General features: G+C 34.5%; 3 protein-coding genes across 3 annotated transcripts; 2 read left to right on the top strand and 1 right to left on the bottom strand.

Annotated features, from left to right (window-relative positions):
* The first annotated feature begins 1909 nt into the window (after positions 1-1909).
* On the top strand, positions 1910-4310 carry LOC17876933 (scarecrow-like transcription factor PAT1). The gene is made up of 4 exons (XM_006280299.2): positions 1910-2174; positions 2283-2338; positions 2537-3582; positions 3674-4310. The coding sequence occupies exons 3-4, from the start codon at positions 2561-2563 to the stop codon at positions 4122-4124; spliced, it is 1473 nt and encodes a 490-aa protein (XP_006280361.1). The 5' UTR covers positions 1910-2174; positions 2283-2338; positions 2537-2560; the 3' UTR covers positions 4125-4310.
* A 4219-nt stretch (positions 4311-8529) lies between these two features.
* Positions 8530-10284, top strand: LOC17874612 (polygalacturonase). The gene is made up of 4 exons (XM_006279692.2): positions 8530-8711; positions 8798-9100; positions 9248-9766; positions 9839-10284. Exons 1-4 carry the CDS (start codon positions 8598-8600, stop codon positions 10088-10090), a joined length of 1188 nt encoding a protein of 395 aa, XP_006279754.1. The 5' UTR covers positions 8530-8597; the 3' UTR covers positions 10091-10284.
* Positions 10285-10328: 44 nt separating this feature from the next.
* On the bottom strand, positions 10329-12900 carry LOC17875100 (BTB/POZ domain-containing protein At5g48130). Its single transcript, XM_023777588.1, has 4 exons — positions 12800-12900; positions 12619-12688; positions 11021-12106; positions 10329-10937 (listed from the first exon to the last, which is right to left on the bottom strand). The coding sequence occupies exons 1-4, from the start codon at positions 12898-12900 to the stop codon at positions 10329-10331; spliced, it is 1866 nt and encodes a 621-aa protein (XP_023633356.1).
* Positions 12901-20354: the final 7454 nt, after the last annotated feature.

Raw genomic sequence — 20354 nt, 5'->3', positions numbered from 1 at the left:
TTTGTTCACATTTTAGCAGATTAGTTTATCATATACTTTTGCCAATAGTTAAATTTTATTCATAAGGTATTCATAAATAGATTATCCAAATTTATGAAATTGTTATATATCACTTATGTTATCTTTCAACCGATATACAATTTTTGTAAATTATATTAAAAGATTGCATTTTCTTATACACCGTTGAGGTAATGTCCGTGATTGATAAATTTAACGGTTTTAGGGAAAATATAATATATACATACTTATATTAAAACCAGACCTAATTACTATTGTATATATTATTTACTTTCTATACAATTAAAATATACAAATCAACACGCGATTTAACTCTATAGAATTAAAATTAAAATATACAAGACTATTATGTTTATCCTATACTATTGAATACCAAATATTAATACAAATCCAATTATATATTTAGTTTAAAAAACATCATCCGTGCGAAAGCACGGGCCATCCTCTAGTATATATATATATATATATATATGATTTTAAGCACATTCGGATCTCCATATTTTGTTTAAAAAGTGATATCTCTCTCTTCTATATTATAATGTGAGAGTTGTCAAAAAAGACCAAAAAAATGAAATAAAGAAGAGCAAGATGGAGTTGTGTTGTGGGGTCATTATGACACAACATTCACTTACAAAGAAAAAAATATAGAGTAAAGGTAAAAAAGATGATATTCTATAAATTTCTTTTTGAATTTTTTGTTGTTGTTTATTGATGCTTTGCAAAATTTAATCTTCACTTCTAAGTTGGAATCTAATGTCTCTTATATCAACCAAAATGTATGGTTTTTTGTAGAAATATTTCTGAAACCCGTCGACAAAATCGGTTTTATTCGATCGTTAAAATGCTAGCTATCCTAAAATTTTACATATTACTTAAAAAAATTTATTCGGTGAAACTTTTGGTTGATGCTTTGCAAAATTTAATCTTCACTTCTAAGTTAGAATCTAATGTCTCTCATATCAACCAAAATTTCAGCTTCAAATACCTTTGGACCAATGTATGGTTTTTTGTAAAAATATTTCTGAAACCCGTCGACAAAATCGGTTTTATTTGATCGTTAAAATGCTAGCTATCCTAAAATTTTAACATATCACTTAAAAAAAAGTTATTTGGTGCAACTTTTGGTTGATGCTTTTCAAAATTTAATCTTCACTTCTAAGTTAGAATCTAAAGTCTCTCATATCAACCAAAAATTCAGCTTCAAAAACCTTTGGACCAATGTATGGTTTTCTTGTAGATATATTTCCGAAACCTATCGACAAAATCGGTTTTACTCAATCATTTAAAACGCTAGCTACCCTAAAATTTCAATATATCACTTAAATGACTTTTATTTAGCGTAACTTTTGGTTACCAAAACAATGAAAACATGAAGTTTGGTCAATGTTTTCTACATTTTCATGGAAAAATCGTTTCGTGAACCTCTTAATTAAAATGTTATCCTAAAATTTGAACGAAACTACTTAGAAAACTTCGAACATTGTACATACGCAAGAAACCAATAAAGAAAAAATCAAACATAGCTAGTGTTTTTATCAATAGTAATTTGGCATGAAATCACAACATTTGAAATAAATTCAGCATTTGTAAGTCTTCTTTCTCTACCAGTCAACATTCTTTGACTTTCAACTTTTTTCTTCTTCTCTTCTTTGTTTTCCTATATCTTACTAAACGCCAACTAAGTTTTTTTCTTACTTTCTCTATTCACAAAATTTATTTGACTAATAAAAAATAATCTTTACATATCTGAATTATGTAATCTAGTGGTTTGTCTTACTATGGTTTTTATTCACCGTTCCGAATAATAATAACTTTTTTCCCTTAAACAAAAGATTAGAGAAAAGTTGAAAAAAACTAAAGAGATTGAGACAAATATTGGATTAAGGACATGTATTTATGTGGTGGTGGTGGGAGCGACATGTTTTGAGTGGTATAATCGTAAATCACACGCCGTGTTTTAGATTCTGTTCTTTTCTTTCTCTCTCTCTCTGATAAGTGTGAGACTTCTGTTTTGTCTTTCGAGCCATTCCCATGTGCCTTGTCTCCGACAACTCTCTCTTCTCTCTCTCTCTTCTTCTGGTTCACATGAAAGAACTTCAATAACATTTCACTACTTTAAGGTTTCTTCTCAGCTCAGAAACAACAAAAAAAGTCAGGTGGGTACTTCTAAAATTGTATTTTTTATCACTTAGAACAGTTCTGTTTGATCTTTGATTCATAAAGTTTATAACTTTTGTTGGTCTTTATGACTATGATCATGTTAGGTCTTAAATTCTCTCTTTCTCTTGATCCTGTTGGAAGGTTAATTATACCTAAAAAGGTATGAATTTGTTTCTCTGATCTCTGTTTTTTTTTATTATTAGTAGATTTGATTTGTTTTATGAGTGATTATGCAATTAATTGCATAAGAATTGAGTTATGTGTAGTTGACTTGGGTTGATCTGAGTTACAAATATATGTTAGAGCAATTCTCTAGGGATGGTTTGAGATGAGTTTTAAGTTTTTTTATACTGTGCAGATCAGTTTAAGGTGTGACTAAGATATGTACAAGCAGCCTAGACAAGAGATTGAGGCTTACTCTTTTGAGACTAACTCTGCTGGGAAGCTTAGGTACTTACCGGTTAACAACTCTCGTAAAAGGTTTTGTACACTGGAGCCATCTCCTGACTCTCCTGGGTATAATGCTCTGTCTACTGCTACATATGAGGATACATGTGGCTCTTGTGTGACGGATGATTTGAATGACTTCAAACACAAGATTAAGGAGATAGAGACGGTCATGATGGGTCCGGACTCTTCGGACTTGGTCGTTGATTGTACGGATTCCTTTGATTCATCGGCGTGTCAAGAGATTAACAGTTGGAGATCAACTCTTGAGGCTATCTCGAGGCGGGATTTAAGAGCTGATCTTGTTTCTTGTGCGAAAGCTATGTCTGAAAACGATCTTATGATGGCTCATTCGATGATGGAGAAGCTGCGTCAGATGGTCTCGGTTTCTGGTGAGCCTATACAAAGGTTGGGAGCTTATTTACTAGAAGGTCTAGTGGCGCAGTTAGCTTCATCGGGTAGTTCCATTTACAAATCACTTAACAGGTGCCCTGAACCGGCTAGCACCGAGCTTCTCTCTTACATGCATATTCTCTATGAGGTTTGCCCTTATTTCAAGTTTGGATACATGTCAGCAAATGGTGCCATTGCTGAAGCCATGAAGGAAGAGAACCGAGTTCACATTATCGATTTTCAAATCGGTCAAGGGAGTCAATGGGTCACTCTTATTCAGGCATTTGCAGCTAGGCCTGGAGGGCCTCCGCGGATTCGGATAACGGGTATTGATGATATGACTTCAGCGTATGCTCGCGGAGGTGGTCTAAGTATTGTCGGAAACAGACTTGCCAAGCTTGCTAAGCAGTTTAATGTTCCATTTGAGTTCAACCCGGTATCAGTGTCAGCATCCGAGGTCAAACCCAAAAATCTTGGAGTCCGGCCAGGGGAAGCTCTAGCCGTCAACTTTGCCTTTGTTCTTCATCATATGCCTGATGAAAGCGTGAGCACGGAGAATCACCGGTACAGCTTTTTTATATATAGAGATTTGGTTGAGCATAGGTTGGATGATTCTTTTGCTTTGTCCCTTGACTAAGTTGAGTATATTTTCCAGGGACCGGTTACTGAGAATGGTGAAGAGTTTATCTCCCAAGGTGGTGACTCTTGTGGAGCAAGAATCAAACACAAACACGGCCGCCTTCTTCCCAAGGTTCATGGAAACAATGAATTACTACGCCGCGATGTTCGAGTCAATTGATGTAACTCTCCCAAGAGATCATAAACAGAGGATTAATGTAGAACAACATTGTCTAGCAAGAGATGTCGTGAACATCATCGCATGTGAAGGAGCTGATCGGGTGGAGCGGCACGAGCTCTTAGGGAAATGGAGGTCACGGTTCGAGATGGCGGGTTTCACTCCTTACCCGTTGAGTCCTCTTGTGAATTCAACCATAAAAAGTCTGCTAAGGACATACTCGAACAAGTACAGGCTAGAAGAAAGAGATGGAGCATTGTATCTTGGTTGGATGCATAGAGATTTGGTAGCCTCGTGTGCTTGGAAATGAGACAAAGAGACATTGTTATCTCTAGGTGTGATCGCAGTTAATGTGTTTCTCTACTTGTATGCAAATTCTAGTGGCTCATTTGAATCTTTAAAACATTAGAAGAAGTCTTATGTCTAATGCTAGAGACCAAGAGACATGCACAAATTGTCCAAAATCAAAGTTGACTCTTTCCCGGATCATTCAAAACATAAGTACATAGTTCACACACACGAATGGATCTTTATAATAATTTATATGTAATCTGTGAAATAAATTGATTCAATGAATACAACAAAATAATGTCTTTTCATAGTTATGTGAGTTGTGACATCTCAACAGCTCAACGTATTCATTGTCGAGGACACGTGTGAATGTCTCTTTCGTAAATAAATAGTGAATGTGTGATGTGTCTGATTTTAACTAATTGAACCTCAACAGTCAACACATTACTTTTAAAGACGTACTAAATAATCATGGACTGACAAAAATTAGAACATGAGTCTATTAATTTTTGGGCAATGGCACATCAAACTGGTCAGGATGGGACTTTCAGCGAGTAATGGTTATAGAATTGTGTGTGTTAGACTTAAAATAAGTTTGGAGTGGTTTAATTGGTCAAGAACAAGTAATTTGGCTCACTCTACACTAATCAAATTGGATAGAGACCTTGGTGAGGTAGAATGCCATATGTTTTTTTAGGGAAGTTGTAACTCCCCGATCGTCATCTCTCTAATGGGTCTCATGTTCACTCTCAGCATATAAGTCCACATTTCTTAATAGGTCTTATGTCCTCTCACTAGGTCCATGAACCCATCTATATCATACAGCTGGTTTGCTATGTCCGGGAAGCTTAAACACTTGTTTACCGACCCTACAAATTACCACACGATCTTTCCATGTGTCTTATCCCCACTCACACAGTTCCGACAACCATTTTCTGAAAGGTCACCTATCATTTGACCACTCCAGCATAAGCACGCTTAACTGTGGAATTCTGGAGTAGACATATGTGGCCAAATCAATTCATTTAAACCTCTACACAAACTGGGGTTTCATATAAGAGAATTAAGATGGCCAAGGTTGAATGGCAAAGGTCCATGACTTGGATGTAAGACAAATGTCGAGGGTGAGTAAGCTGTTTCTTTACCAACCTTAGGAAGCTATAATAGATGAGTTTATTCATTAGTTTTCAACATAGCAAAACGTCACAAAAACCTTTAGTTAAAATCGTTAGTTTGTTTCCGGAGGCCAAGATAGTTTCCGAGCGGAAACTTTTCTAGGTAATTAGTAGGTTAGTAGGTAAGTAGCTTGGTCTTAGTTTCCATTTCTCTTTTTCGCATTTTCTTTTTTGATCCAAACCTAAACGGATATTGATAATGCATAATACAAAGCTTGCAAACTCATCCGAATTTAGTTTATTCGAGACGAGAAACCAAGTAAAAACTTCAGCCAAATCTCGTGAGAATCGAAATCATGTGAAGTAGCACATGTATAAGGTTTTATTTATTTGCATTTGTGTGAAAGGATAAGGATCTATACTTCAATAAAATTATAACTCCAAGTCTCCAAAAGTAAGGGCACAAAATGATATTTAAGAAAAATTATAATTACATATCCAACTACATAAAGATACCATTTAACAAAAAAAAATAGAGATAGAAGTGGACCTAAGCTTTATTAATGAATATAAAAAAAAAAAGGTTTAAACAATATTTTTGGAGACATGATTTTTCTATTTTATAATACATTAAGACATTCATATATACGGACAACAATATTTTCAAATTTTATTGATTTTTGTATACCTAAATCATTGTGAATTCTGTATTTTTGTTTAACAGAAAAGATATGCGTATTTTTGGCAAGTCATTTTGATCGTTTGTTATTGGTCAATTTCATGTTTATGATTTCGTTGGGTCTTCTTTCATATGGAAGGCTCTTAACCTAAGATTTTACAAAAAAAAATTATATATAAAAGTTTTTCTTTGCAAAATTTTAGGTTAAGAACCTCCATTATGCTTATGGAGTGATATATGCATGTAAGCGTAACATGGTTAGATAATTTCAGGTAACTTCAAGATGTCTTCAAGTTAAATAAAATATATATATATATATATATATATATATCTTCGGTGAGTCAAGCTTTGGATCATCGAGTGCTAATCCTATAATTTAATTATCTATAACATCATCATAAAAATGAATTTTAATTTTAAGCGTTTTATCTCAATAGATAGTTAAGAGTTAAATTTTCATACCAAAAACACTACATGGTCATAGGACTTATTAATTTTAAGAAAAAAAAATTCTATTTTAATTTGTTAAGTAAAAGAAAGAAATTAAAATATTTTAAACATAAGACATGTATAAACATAAAATCAATAGATTTAACACATGTCGTGATCATGTGAGTTGTTGTTATTGAGAAACGAAATTTTTAAATAATAACATATTATGAACTTTTTCATGACAATAAGATTATGAGATAATAGCATGGATAGTCACTTATTTAAAAGTTATTGCAAGTAGAGTAACTTTCTCATTTGGTAGTGATATAGGAAAAATATAGTTCTCAATTGGCCTTTAAATTTCCTAGTAATTACTAAATTTCCATGTAATTAAAGTACTCTAACTCTCTCACTCCCCCCCCCCTTCCTTTTCTTCTTCTTCCTCATTTTCACTTTCCATTATTTTAAAAACTTTGCTGTTAATTTTGCAACAAATCAACAATTTTTTCTCTCACACATTCCAAATGACAATTGCACAGATTTTAATTCTTCTTCTTATTCCTTTCCATTCTCATCTACTCATCTATTGTGTAAAGCTCCAAAACCAATGATAATTTTCTTCTTCTTTATGTATTAAATGTTTTTTTATATATTAAAGACTTAATAATGACAATATTAACAATTAATATTGTTCAGTGAAGAATTGCTGTCACTGTTTTTGTGAAGAGTTATTGTTAATTTTGTTATGTGAACTTTGTCATTAGTACTCATGTCACAGTTCTTTTTTTGGTTTTGTGTTACACTTGTTATGTTATACCTCGTCCATATGGACATGTCCATATATTTGACCACAACAACTATTTCCAAAATTAAAATAATGGGCCTTACCTAATGGACTTATCTATTTGGAATACTCATTGTGTTCTATGACTCTTGGACACATACTATCCTTAACGACTCTTTTTATCGAACACGTAATAATAAACTTATATTGAATTGAATAATGGACTCCCTTTTATAATAGCTCATAATATATTCATCTGGATCTGTCCATATATATGTACTTTTGTTCACCACAATGGTTTCTGTCTAATGAACCATAATGTATCCTAATGGACCATGGATAATGTACACTTAGTTGTCCACATTCGGTCGTCCATTTATTTCTATCTTGGACGGGTAAACTGGCCACCCCTCTTCCCACTCCAACATTAAGAAGCACACTATGATCAAACACACCATTACAAGTACACATAAAATTGGACTATGATGTACTATATGCAATGGACATCTACCTTTCTCAAACATACACTTCTTCCATCTTCTTTATTGTTTTTGAAATACACTTGGGTATCTACACTCGGCTGTCCATTTAACCTTTGTATCTTCAACAAATGTACAATAAAATATGAACAATAATTTAGATAAGCATAGATATAAAATATAATAATATATATCTTAAAGTGAAAAAAACAGTAGTTATAATCTATTGTATAAAAATAAAATCAATAACAATTTTTTAATAACCTCTGAATATACTTTTATCAACAAAAACCGATAACTGATAACCTAAAAACTAAAACCTAACAAAACTCATAACTAAATATCATTTGTTGTGCTTTTGTTGCTACTTTATTGAGGCAATATGGTCCTCTTTTTTTACATAATAGTAGAAAAAACTTGGGTGTCTTATAAAGTGATTACTACCAAATATTGTAACTTAAAAGTTGCTTATATGGTAAATCACTCTAAGATTATACAAAAAGATTAGATCCTTAAATTCGTATATTATCTATAAATCATACGAGATTCGACTGAAGACTCGTAGTAATTAGCATCTATACATAGAATTTGAGGAGCTCTATTAGTGGACACAAACTTAATTTTAGGAGCTCTATTTTTAAGTGTACTCAACCCCAAAAATACTACGATCCTGAACATTATTTTTTGTCCACTTATATTATTTTGGATTTAGCCTCATCACGACTGGAACAAGTCTTCTTTTCTAAAAATGAAACTTTTCTAAAGCTTCCCAATATTATCGGTGAAACCAAAAAGTGAACGGTGGAGAAGAAATTGAACGTTTAAATCTCTTTCCTCCTAGATTACTATATAATGGCAGCAAAAATCTAAGAATCAAAACATAAAAGAAAAATAAAAATAATAAATAAAATTCCAAACAATAAATAGTCAAAACTAGTGTATTACAAAAAAAAAAAAAAAAAAAAAAACGTAATCACTAGTGGCTTTACTTAGTCCCAAAAATATGGGTCGTGTAAATTTTGGAGTATCCGCATTCTTTGTTTTTTGTTTGTTAGGTTTATCAGCTAATGCAAAGGTATTCAACATTGGCTCTCCACCAGGTTCTGATATCACTAAGGTAAGTTCTAAAAACCATTCTTTGTTTAAAGATTGATAAGACAGTTTTCTTGTTCTCTAAGCAATTTAAAAAAATCTTTTGTGTAGGCATTGTTGAAAACATTCAATGAGGCATGCCAATTCCCAACCAAGAGCACTGTTCTGATCCCAAAAGGTGAATACAAACTTGGTGAAATCGAGATGTTAGGTCCATGCAAAGCTCCCATAAGGATTGCTCTTCAAGGTACCCTGAAAGCTGACGGGAACGCGGTCCATAACCAGAAATGGGTCGCTTTCCGCAACATTAATGGGTTTAAATTGAACGGTGGTGGTGTCTTCGACGGTGAAGGTAATGCAGCTTGGAGGGTCAATAACTGCCACAAGACTGAACAGTGCAAGAAACTCCCCATCGTATGGAAACCGTCTCACCTTATTCCGCGATTATTATTATTATTAATATAATTATTTTAAGAGGTTTTAGGTCTAGGTCGATACATCCTCTCAGACCAGAAACCAGAATTTTCGTTTTCTGATGTTTTGGTGTCATTGTTTGAACAGAGTATCCGTTTTGATTACATCACCGACGGGAAGGTTAGAGGAATAACATCCTTAGATGCAAAGAACTTCCACATTAACGTGATTGGTGCAAAGAACTTGACATTCGAAGAGGTCAGGATCATAGCTCCTGCAGAGAGTCCCAACACTGACGGTATCCACGTTGGAAGAAGTGATGGAATCAAGATCATCAATTCAGTCATTACTACAGGAGATGACTGTGTCTCAGTTGGAGACGGCATGAAGAACCTTCTTGTCGAAAGAGTTACTTGCGGTCCAGGACATGGAATCAGTGTCGGAAGTCTCGGAAGGTACGGACACGAGCAAGATGTCAAGGGCATCAAGATCATTAACTGTACCCTCCAAGAGACTGACAATGGTATAAGGATCAAGACATGGCCTTCTGCAGCTTGCAGCACAAGTGCCTCCGATATCCATTTCGAAAACATTGTCCTCAAGAACGTTACCAACCCTATCCTCATTGACCAAGAGTACTGCCCATGGAACCACTGCAACAAGGCGGTACGTATACATATTTAAGTGTGAGATAAAACTAATGATTACAAGACACTAACTGTTTTGTTTTGTATGTAGAAACCATCAACGATCAAGCTTTCCAACATAAGCTTCAAGAACATTAGAGGAACATCAGGGAACAAAGACGCAGTGAAGCTTTTGTGCAGCAAAGGATTCCCTTGTCAGAACGTTGAACTCGGTAACATTGACATCAAATACACCGGAGCTGACGGTCCAGCAACATTCCAATGCGCAAACGTGTCTCCCAAGATAATGGGAACTCAGGTTCCAAAAGCTTGTAGCAGCCCAGTGACAAAGCCACCACAGTAGAGAAAGTGTATATAAATATATACTCATACACAATATAAATGTACACCCTAGTGTATGCTGTATGCTTTTTCATCAGTTGATATCTTTGTGAAATAATCTATTTTCTTTTTTGCTCTTTTGGGTATACTGAAAAAAAATAATCTAATTAACTATTTGATTACTGCATTTAATACAATTGAAAGACTATATTATTAAGTGATTATTCATGTATACTATACTTACTATTTTAATACATGTTTCATTTTTCACTTGTATTAGTTTTTCTACTTCCAAACAAGTTAACTCTACGTAGTACCCGGAGTAGCCTATTTGCATATTTTCTCTGTGAAGTAAAGCTTACAGAGCCAATACAAGCCGTTGTGACTTGGCCAAAAGTGTTTTTGTTTCGACTCGCTGATCTTTTCCCAAGGCAAGTTGGTTTCTTTGTGTTGCTATGGGACTGAAGGGTCTTCTTTAAAGAAACTAGTTGTTCTTCAAGGTTATGGATTCTGAAGCTTGTTGACTCGTACTCATCTAATGTTGCATCTTTTTGCATCAAGAAGCATAAGGGTCTGCTTCTTGGCCCGGTTTCATCATCAGTGCAAGGGCTGTGTTGGGAGGTTAAGGGTCTTGAGCTTGGAACAACACTACCAGAGAAGTCTGCGGAGTTTGTGAATCTGAATGAGTCAGAGCAGTCTTTGAAAGCTTGGTGTGTGTTGAGCTGTTGAACAAATAGTGCTTGGACAACCAAACGTAATGGCATTGTCTCGTTTTGAACAAGTTCTAGGGATGTTTCTTCTGAAAGTTTTTGGCAATTTAGGTAACTACAGATTGATCCTTTCTCTTCTTGAGTTATGTCCTTATGCACCTAAAGAAGAGCCACACCACATAAGTGTACAATCTTGGTTAAATTGTATATAGTTTGAAAGAAGAAAAAAAGTGAAGGCATACCTGTAGAAATGCGTTCACTGCAAGGTAGAGTTGGTCATGACTCTCTCTGAATGACATTGGGACTGTCTCAATGAGCTCAATGAACCTTTTAGTTTCCATATCTTGATTATAAGGTAAACGAGAGAGATAAATATCCCACAATTTCCCAACTCTCACGTTGCTTGAGGAGGAAGTCAGATGATGTTCTGATTTTGTTGATACATATGCTGAAAATAGGTTTTCCATAGTAAGCAACTCCTGACTGAAAGAAACGTTCCCGTTCCCGGCTCTCGGGTAAATAAAGTTTTCGGTATGGGCAGTATGAAGAAGAGATACAATCTGATCTTGCAGCTTTAATACAGTTTCATGCTTCAGATTGTGTGCGAGACACGCTAAATAAAACCCAACAGGAACAAACCTATATGCCTTGTCTCTTGTAAGAAGCAAATCCAGAGCTCTTTGAAGCATAACAGTATTAGTTTGATCTTCAGGTATAAAACATTTGTTGGCGTAAAAGACAATCAATGGACTTACATATCTTTCTTTCATTCCTTGTCTTCTAAGCGACCCAATAACCTGTCTGAAAAACTCAAATGGAAGATCTGTGAGGTCTTTGATCCAAGTATCTTGGTTTATGAGTATCTCGACGGTTGTATATTCCCATGGTTGATTAACCAAACCTTCAAGCATGACCACAGGCTTCTCTCTTCGTCTTTCGGGATCAAGAATCTCCATACACGACGTGAAAGCAAGAGACTCTATGCACCGGCTTACGATTAGTAAGTCTTCAGACCAAGGCAATAGATCTTGACATTTCTTCAGAACAACTAATGTATCATCCCAGTTCTGTAAGACAACTTGGTTCAGGTATAAGTCAAATCTTTCGCAGAGGTTACCCGTTGAATGTTGCTCTGTCATTTCAAGAAACTGAGCTGCACATCTAAGTCCAGCTATGTTGAAAGGATGTATTAAAGTTGGACAGCCATAGATGAAAAGCATAATCTTCTCAAAGGTCTCTGCTCCACCAGGAAAATCATGTGGTATCTCTATCTCTGATATTTGATCCTCTCTTTCCTTAAAATATCCGCTCTTTGTACACAAGAGAGTCTTCAAAAACATAGAAAAAAACACTTTAGGCATTAGAACACTAAAACAAAAAAAATATATGTGGGATTTTCTTAAATACAATTACAATGGGCATTATAAGTTTTATTTTCCAAAAATACCAATAATTAAAATACATTTTTTCTAAAAAAACGACAAAATTACTGAAATAAATATTTTAACACTCAAAACTAATATTGTAAATCTTAAACATATACCCTACCCCAAAAAACTATACTCGAAATATACATAGTCAACCCAAACAAAAAAAAAAAATTATACATTCAAAAATCATATATACCCTACCCGAAAAAACTATACCCAAAATATACATAATCAACCCAAACAAAAAATAAATTATACATTCAAAAACCATTTTTTATTTACTTTTTATGGCTTTTTTTGGAAATATAAAAATTTTGTGGTATTTTTGGAAAAAACAAACTTTAAAATGTGGTATCCAAAAGAATTTTTCAAAAAAATATTCATTGAGAGGTTTGATTTAACATTATTACCTTGTGAAGGTTAAAACTCTTGTTGCAAACTCGAACATGTACCGATGCAGGTAGACCGGTCTCTTTACTCCTGCGACCAACACACACAGATACATTACATAATAAGTCTACAAGACTACAACATGAATAATTCAGACTTGGATATTAGAACATTAAAGAATGATAACGTTGAGATACATACCAAGAAAGAACTTTGATTTTCAAAAGGGTACTTATATTTGGAGACGAAATCGGACTAGAGGCAACGGACGAACCATCCTTGAAGCTACTACAAGTTTCCATTGTTGAGTAGAAAGAAGTATGAATCAAAACCAATATGGTAATGATGAAATAAGAGACATTTGGTCATCCATTTATTAATCTTTCTTCTCATTCAAAATTTCTAAAGAAGAAAACTAAACTTGCGTGTTTCGGGGAATGAAGAGGAAGATAAGGGTTCTAGGATCCACAAAACAAGAGGAAGCTACGGAAGATTTGAGAAAAACAAAGTCTCTTTTTTTTGGTTATCGTTTTTATCAAAACATTAAAACTATATATGCCTAGTTGCATACGGGCACACACACATATATGCGTTTTGTTAGATGTGGTCAAAGTCAGATATGCACACGAGTGTTGAGATCACAAAGTTCAAGGGCTAGAAGTTGAAGACGACGTTCCTCGAGTGTTGAGAAGGGTTGAAAAAAATCTTTGTATTATAACATTTTTTTGCTTTGCTTTTTTCAACAACGTTTTTGGTTTTTTACTCCAACGTTTTTGGTTAGTTAATTGATAAAAGACTCGGTGAGGATTATTATTTAATGATTATTTTAGTATGCTTTTCGAGTTATAGAATATTAGATTAGGACTCGTTCGATATGCGGGTTTATATTTTTAATGAAATTAAAACATATTTTTGTTGTATTTAGTAAAACAATTATATTAAAGTTTTTTCCTTAAACAAACTAAATTATAAAGTGTTATTTTTACTATTTCTAACTGATTCACGTGATTTTAAAAATTCTTATAAAATATGAATTCACAACTTCTTTACAAAATATTTTGGATGTAAAACATTCATCAAATCGTGGTCTTTATTACAACCGTGAAAACATTTACTATATGTTTTACCACTAAAACATTTCTAAAATATGCTATACTATACTATATTGTTAAAGTATGATGTTTATCACAATATATATATATATATATATATAATGTCTCTATGACATATTCATCCAATTATATGTCTTTGTAACTAATTTAACTTCGACATAGTTTCGGATAATTCGGGCTTTAATATGGGCTTCTGGCATGCACATTGGTATATACAATTATTTGGTTCCAATATTATTTTTATAGTATTTATGATGTAGGACAAATAATTAATTTTGGTCCATGAGCATTGGTGTATATAACTTTTTGTCCCAATATTATAATAAACATATTTTCAGTTAATTAAAATAATTAATTTTAATTAATAAGTACAAACATATTAACTATTGATTAATATTAAACATTATAAAATTACAAAAGTACAAAAAAGGATTAAGATGGAAAAAATACAATAACACATTATAAATATAAAACACAAACCATACAAAGATTAAAACTACATTTTATTGAATTTATAGAAATGTAAAACTTAATCTTCATTATCTTGAAGATGTCCAAAATTAGTCCAAATATGCTCTATCAAATAATTTTTTAATTGTTCATGAGCTTGTTTATCCCGAACTCGTGTTCGATGAGTAATTGTTGTGCCTATATTTGAACCCACACTGGCGGTACCATCGGTATATGTTTGATCGACATATTCTCCGTGTTGAAATTCTGAAATGTTATGGAGATTGTATGTATGTCGTTCATCTTCCACAATCATATTATGGAGTATTATGCATGCCCTCATAACATTTGCCATTTTGTTTTCATCCCATAAAGGAGAAGGATTTTTTATAACGGCAAACCTAGTTTGCAAGACTCCAAAGGCACGCTCCACAACTTTCCGCACAACTTCTTGTTTTTTAGAGAAGAGTGATTTTTTCATACCTTATGGAAGTCGGATAGATTGAATAAAAGTGGCCTATTTCGGATAAATACCATCAGTGAGATAGTACGCCAAATTATACTCCATTCTGTTGACAAAGAAGTTGACTTCCGGAGCTTGACCATTTATAATCTCATCAAAAACATTAGATCGATCTAGAATATTAAGGTCGTTCATAATACCTGGAGCTCTAAAAAATGCATGCCAAATCTAAAGTTCATACGAAGCTACCGCTTCCAACACGATTGTAGGTTTTCCGGTTGATCGTGAATACATGCCCTTCCAAGCTGTGGGACAGTTTTTCCAGCCCCAATGCATACAGTCAATGCTCCCAACCATACCGGGAAATCCCCGTAGTTCATTTTGATAGAGTAGTCTTTGCAGGTCTTCCTGTGTGGGACGTCATAAGTATTCATCGCCAAACAATTGGCTAATTGCAGCAGTAAACTCGTGCAAACATTTTCGAGCTGTGGAGGAACCAATTCGTTCATACTCGTCGACCGTGTCACATGTACCCCCATATGCCAATTGACGAATTGCTGCAGTGAATTTTTGTATCGGTGAAAGACTAGCCCGTCCGGCTGCATCCTGGGTTTGTTGGAAATATTGGATTTCGGTTGATAGACGTTGCACAATACGCATAAACAATGGCTTGTTCATTCGAAAACGTCGCCGGAATAAATTGTGCGGGTATGTTGGAGTGTCACTAAAATAATCATTCCAAAGATTATTGTGGCCTTCTTCACGGTTTCTTTGGATAAAAACTCGTTTCTTTGGCTCGGTCGGTTCCTCCAAGAGATTATAATTCAGTTGAAAATTTTGATAATACGCATCAAATGGATCATCCTCATCTCTTTGGTAGTGAAAATGATTTGAAGATGATGCCATGGTTTAGCAAAAATAAATGAGAAAGTGAGATAGAAATATTAGTCTTGAGATAGATTAATTGAAAAGAAATGATAGAAAGTGAGATAGAAAAGTGAGAAGTGAGATAGAAATGTGAGAAAGTGAGATAGATTTATGCAAAAAAATGTGAAAGTGAGATAGAAATACTGAAGACAAATGTGAGAAGGAGATGTGTTTCTATGGTTCCATTTGCTAACCGATTGTTGCAATTTATATAGAACTTGGTATTCTCTTCTCAATTATTTATCTTTGATGTGCGAAAGAAGATCCGTGATGTTGTATAGTAGTAAAGTATCGAGTGAAAACAAAAAAATGAGATGAAGACATATATTTCCCAAACATCCGTGACCAATCATTATAGTTTGAAGCCACCCATGAACAACATACTTGACTTGACATGAATTGTTGGAAATATTACAAACCCGTGAACAACACACTCGACTTTATAATCAGGGAAATGAAATAATACAAACCCGTGAATGAGTATGTGATTACAAGACTGAAATCTATTACTTTAACATTACCAACACAGCACAAACTATTACTGATACAGACATTATCCCAACAACCAACTCAATACTCTCCTAAACCTTAGATTTTTCTTCCCTAGATCACACACTAACATTTCTAAGTTATGTAGTTTTTGGTCGGTTTCATAGTTAGTGAGGCTGGGAAAGCCTTCTACCTTATCAGACAACACATGAAACTGTCTCTCCAAGTCTCTCATCTCCTCCATAATTGCCAAATCCCACCACTTATGAATGTGCATTTCTCCATCTTCAACATTTGGACATGTGAAGAACCTGCCACAACCGAAAAATTGAATGAAGACTTCATCAGTCAAATGCAACAGACACAACCGAGACAGTCAATGTTACCAAATATGCAAAACATACCTTCTCCCTATATCATTCATGATGTTGGAAGTAGAGACTACAAGGCAAGCACCACATTAGCACATCCTAGGAATGCCAAACTCCACCTCAGGTTGAGGTGGGTATTGATTGTTCTCAGCAATCATGAATTGATTCTCCACTTCATCCATTAGATGAGCACGAGCATTGATCAATCGACTCTCAGCTTCATCCATACGAATCAAGCCTTCTCTTTCCCTGTCTTCACTGTCGTCATTAAGCTCATATCGGTCTGATGATGATGGCTGAGAGTAGCTGTAGTCATGCCCCATCTGGTTAAAACCTCAGAATACAGCAACAAAGATAACATTAGATAAAGCATAAATGAGACAAGAATCCATCAAAGCATAAGGACAGTTTATAATGAAATCAATGAGACATGATACAAGCATAAGAATGAAAACAATGAATAAGCACAGTTACACTTGTATACAATCAGACATGTTACAAGAATGAAAACAATGAATAAGCACAGTTACACTTGTATACAATCAAACATGCTACACAAATGAAAACAATGAATAAGCACAGTTACACTTGTATACAATCAGACATGCTACAAGAATCAAAACAATGAGACATGATACAAGCATAAGAATCAAAACAATGAATAAGTTGAAAAAAGCATATATACATATAACATGTGACACAATAGCCGATTACATTTCAAAAGCCAAAAGGAAACATAAATTATCATACAATAATCAAAATATAACCAAAACAACCAAATATATCTAACAGTTCAAAAGCCGAGTAATGAAACAAACATAAAAAGAATACTAAAACATAAAGTCTCAGAAATACTGAGACACTATTTTTTCCTTGATAGCTTGATCAGCTACACTAAGAGGATCCTTTTTAGCAAGAAGTGTCTCTAAGATAGCAAGCTTTTGAAGTTTTTCAGTTTCAGCCATCTCCTCTTTCGTGATTTCCCACATGCTCTTATAATCAGCTAGAGCCTTCCCTTGAGCACTACTCCTTTTGGCCTTTGCAGCCTTCACACCTTCAGGTCTTTCATCACAGACTTGAACATTGCTTGTTGCGGATTGTGATGCTTCTTCAACTGGCTTCCTCTTTGTTGTCCCTTTAGGTTTGGTAGTGTTGATAGTGTTTAGAGACAGCCACTTCTGTTCAAACCTGAGCATACACCAACAATGTTCCATTGTGAACTTTTACTTGTGGTCAGAATGATATATCTCATGGGCCACCTTAAGGATATCATTCTGTGAATGTCCTGAACTGTTTTGCCTCTCAGCAGTTGCATATGCCCCACATAACTTGTTTACAAAGTCATTTAGCTTATGCCACCTCCGCTTACAGTTTACCTTCAGGGCCTGTTGACCGCTCTATGTGGAAGTGGGAAAAGCTGCATAATACTCCCCCACCCTCTTCCAAAAGCAACTAGACTTCTGTTGATTCCCAATGATGTTATCCTTAGAAGTGTTAAGCCAAGCACTAATGAGGACTTCATCATCAGCCGGGTTCCATTTCTTCCTCTCTTTGCGATTTTTAGGTGTTTCTTGAGAAACAGGGGTGCCATCGAAAGGTTGAGAGAAGTTCAGATTTTGGTCTGAAGCAAGATTGAAGGCATGAGGAAAACTCTCATATGAAGAGTTTTCCACATTTTTACCTTCTTGTTGACTGTGAAGAAGATCAAGATAACTAGATGACTGATGATATGGATTGTAAGAATCCATATCAAAACAATCAAGATGGAATAATGATAGAAAGAAAGAAAGGTTTGATGAAAGAGAAGGGAATAATGAAAGAAAGAAAGAAAGAAAGAAAGAAAAAAAGAAAGAAAGAAAGATAAGTATAGAAAGCTTTGGGTGGTAATTGGTTTGAAAAAGAGAAGTGATAGAAGATGGTGTAGAACAGAGAAGGAAACTATGAAGATTAATAAGTGAGATAGATGAGGGTGGAGAAGAGAGAAGGATGCTACAAAGTAATAACTCTCATAACCTTCTAAGTACATATGTCTAATCAAAAGCTTTATATTTAACTTTAGCAGATTATTTAACTTAAAAAAAACTTCAGTACAGCAAACAAGAAGCCTAAGTAGGTAGTACACATGCAATAAATAAAAGCCATTATGATAGCTAGCAAATACAGAACCATTTACAGCAATTTATACTTTCTATCTATATCACTTTCTTCTATGAGCCACACTTGCTATTACACGCAAACAAGATACATTGACAACATGAATACAGCTAAATACATGCATAACTATTACAGAAACACCTTTGTAATACAACAACCAAACAACAAGGCTCCATAAAACAGTTAAGCAAACACCTTTCTAACTAAAACAATTTGTATCAGTCTATGAGCCACACTTGCTATTACACGCAAACAAGATGACTAGAGCAAACAAGAAACATTGACAACATGAATACATCTAACAACATTCATAACTATTAGAGAAAAACCTTTCTAATACATCAACCAAACAACAAGGGTAACTAAAACACTTAAGCAAACACCTTTCTAACTAAAACAATTTCTATCACTCTATGAGCCACACTTGCTATTACACGCAAACAACATGACTAGAGCAGAGAACAAGCCTAACTATTACAGTTTCACAAGAAAACCACAAGCACTAAACTTAACTACCAAAGAACAATCATATCACTTTGAACATCCTCAATGATATCAGAGTTGCAAATGGTAAAATGGGATTAACTGTTTTACCTTGAAATGTGGACGAAATTGGTGCTTTTCAGTTCTTCTGCTTCCCCTCACCTTCATGAATACAACAAACCAATTCATCAATACAAATCTAAACATAAACAAAACAAATTCCATCAAACATAACATGTGAACAACTTGGTGAGATACATTAAGGAAAGCAAAGCATACTCATAGTCAAATAAACACTCTAACAGTTTCAAATGACAAAATCGAAAATCGGAACCAAACCATTATATGAATAACCCTAGATCCAAAAATCGAATCTAAATAAATAAACCCTAATCGAATTCTATACCCAACGATTCAGTCAATAATACATGCCAAATACCATAAAAACTTAATATAAATCATCTATACTGAGAAGATCCATGGATAATCAAAAGAAATCCCCAGATTAGGGTTTTCGGATATGTAGATCTTACCGATTAGAGTTTCATATGCGGGAGGATTGGGTTTTCCTTTGCCCAGAAGATTAATTTGACGGCGACGATAATGATTACCGCTTCCAAACGCCGGATACTCGAGACCACCTTGAATCGCTTTGCAAATCGCCTTTGGTCGCGAGAGAGAGAGAGAGAGAGAGAGTCGAGAGAAAGAGAAGAAGAGGAAAAAAGAAAACCAAGAGACCCCGAAAATAATTTCAATCTTCACTTACCCAACCACCTATCAGAAGTTGACACGTCAGAGGAAGGACTCGCTTCATTCGTCCCGTTTTAGAGAACGTTTCTAGCTTTTTCGACGTATTAACATTTAAATTTAAATCGTTTATTAGTTGGGACATCGGCTATATACGCCGATGTACATACCCTAACACAAAACCAATGGGCAGTGAGTAGATTGGTCCAAACCGTATATATTATTTGATATGTTCTCCAAATACCGATGTGAGACTTTACTCCATAACACCCCTCACGCTCTTGATACCTGTGAGAGCAACATATACAATACTATTCTTACTATTTCCAATTGATAAACGTAATTTTAAAAATTCTCCTTGATATACAGTGTTTTTAGAGTTTTTCACCCTTTCTTTTATGTCCATTTTGAGTCATTTATCATGTTTTAGTCCGTCTTTTGTGTCTTTCGAGTCGTGTTTTGAGTCTTCAGCAGGAGATAAGCGGTTGGAGTGGAATTGGCGCGTTTTGGACCACTTTCGGGCAAGGAAGGTGAACTTTAGCTGATGCAGAGCATGGACC

Source organism: Capsella rubella, unplaced genomic scaffold (genome assembly GCF_000375325.1).
Source record: "Capsella rubella cultivar Monte Gargano unplaced genomic scaffold, Caprub1_0 scaffold_8, whole genome shotgun sequence".
NCBI classification, from domain to species: domain Eukaryota; kingdom Viridiplantae; phylum Streptophyta; class Magnoliopsida; order Brassicales; family Brassicaceae; genus Capsella; species Capsella rubella.
This window is presented reverse-complemented; position numbering and strand designations above follow the sequence as displayed.

What these genes read in the sequence shown, in the direction of transcription:
- LOC17876933 (XM_006280299.2), top strand. Translation starts at nt 2,561, where the DNA reads ATGTACAAGCAGCCTAGACAAGAGATTGAGGCTTACTCTTTTGAGACT. An exon ending in GTGAGCACGGAGAATCACCG is followed by an intron (nt 3,583 to 3,673) that starts GTACAGCTTTTT and finishes TATATTTTCCAG; the next exon opens with GGACCGGTTACTGAGAATGG.
- LOC17874612 (XM_006279692.2), top strand. Translation starts at nt 8,598, where the DNA reads ATGGGTCGTGTAAATTTTGGAGTATCCGCATTCTTTGTTTTTTGTTTG. An exon ending in CAGGTTCTGATATCACTAAG is followed by an intron (nt 8,712 to 8,797) that starts GTAAGTTCTAAA and finishes TCTTTTGTGTAG; the next exon opens with GCATTGTTGAAAACATTCAA. An exon ending in GGAACCACTGCAACAAGGCG is followed by an intron (nt 9,767 to 9,838) that starts GTACGTATACAT and finishes TTTTGTATGTAG; the next exon opens with AAACCATCAACGATCAAGCT.
- LOC17875100 (XM_023777588.1), bottom strand. Translation starts at nt 12,900, where the DNA reads ATGGAAACTTGTAGTAGCTTCAAGGATGGTTCGTCCGTTGCCTCTAGT. An exon ending in AGAGTTTTAACCTTCACAAG is followed by an intron (nt 12,107 to 12,618) that starts GTAATAATGTTA and finishes ATGTTTTTGAAG; the next exon opens with ACTCTCTTGTGTACAAAGAG. An exon ending in CAGTGAACGCATTTCTACAG is followed by an intron (nt 10,938 to 11,020) that starts GTATGCCTTCAC and finishes GCTCTTCTTTAG; the next exon opens with GTGCATAAGGACATAACTCA.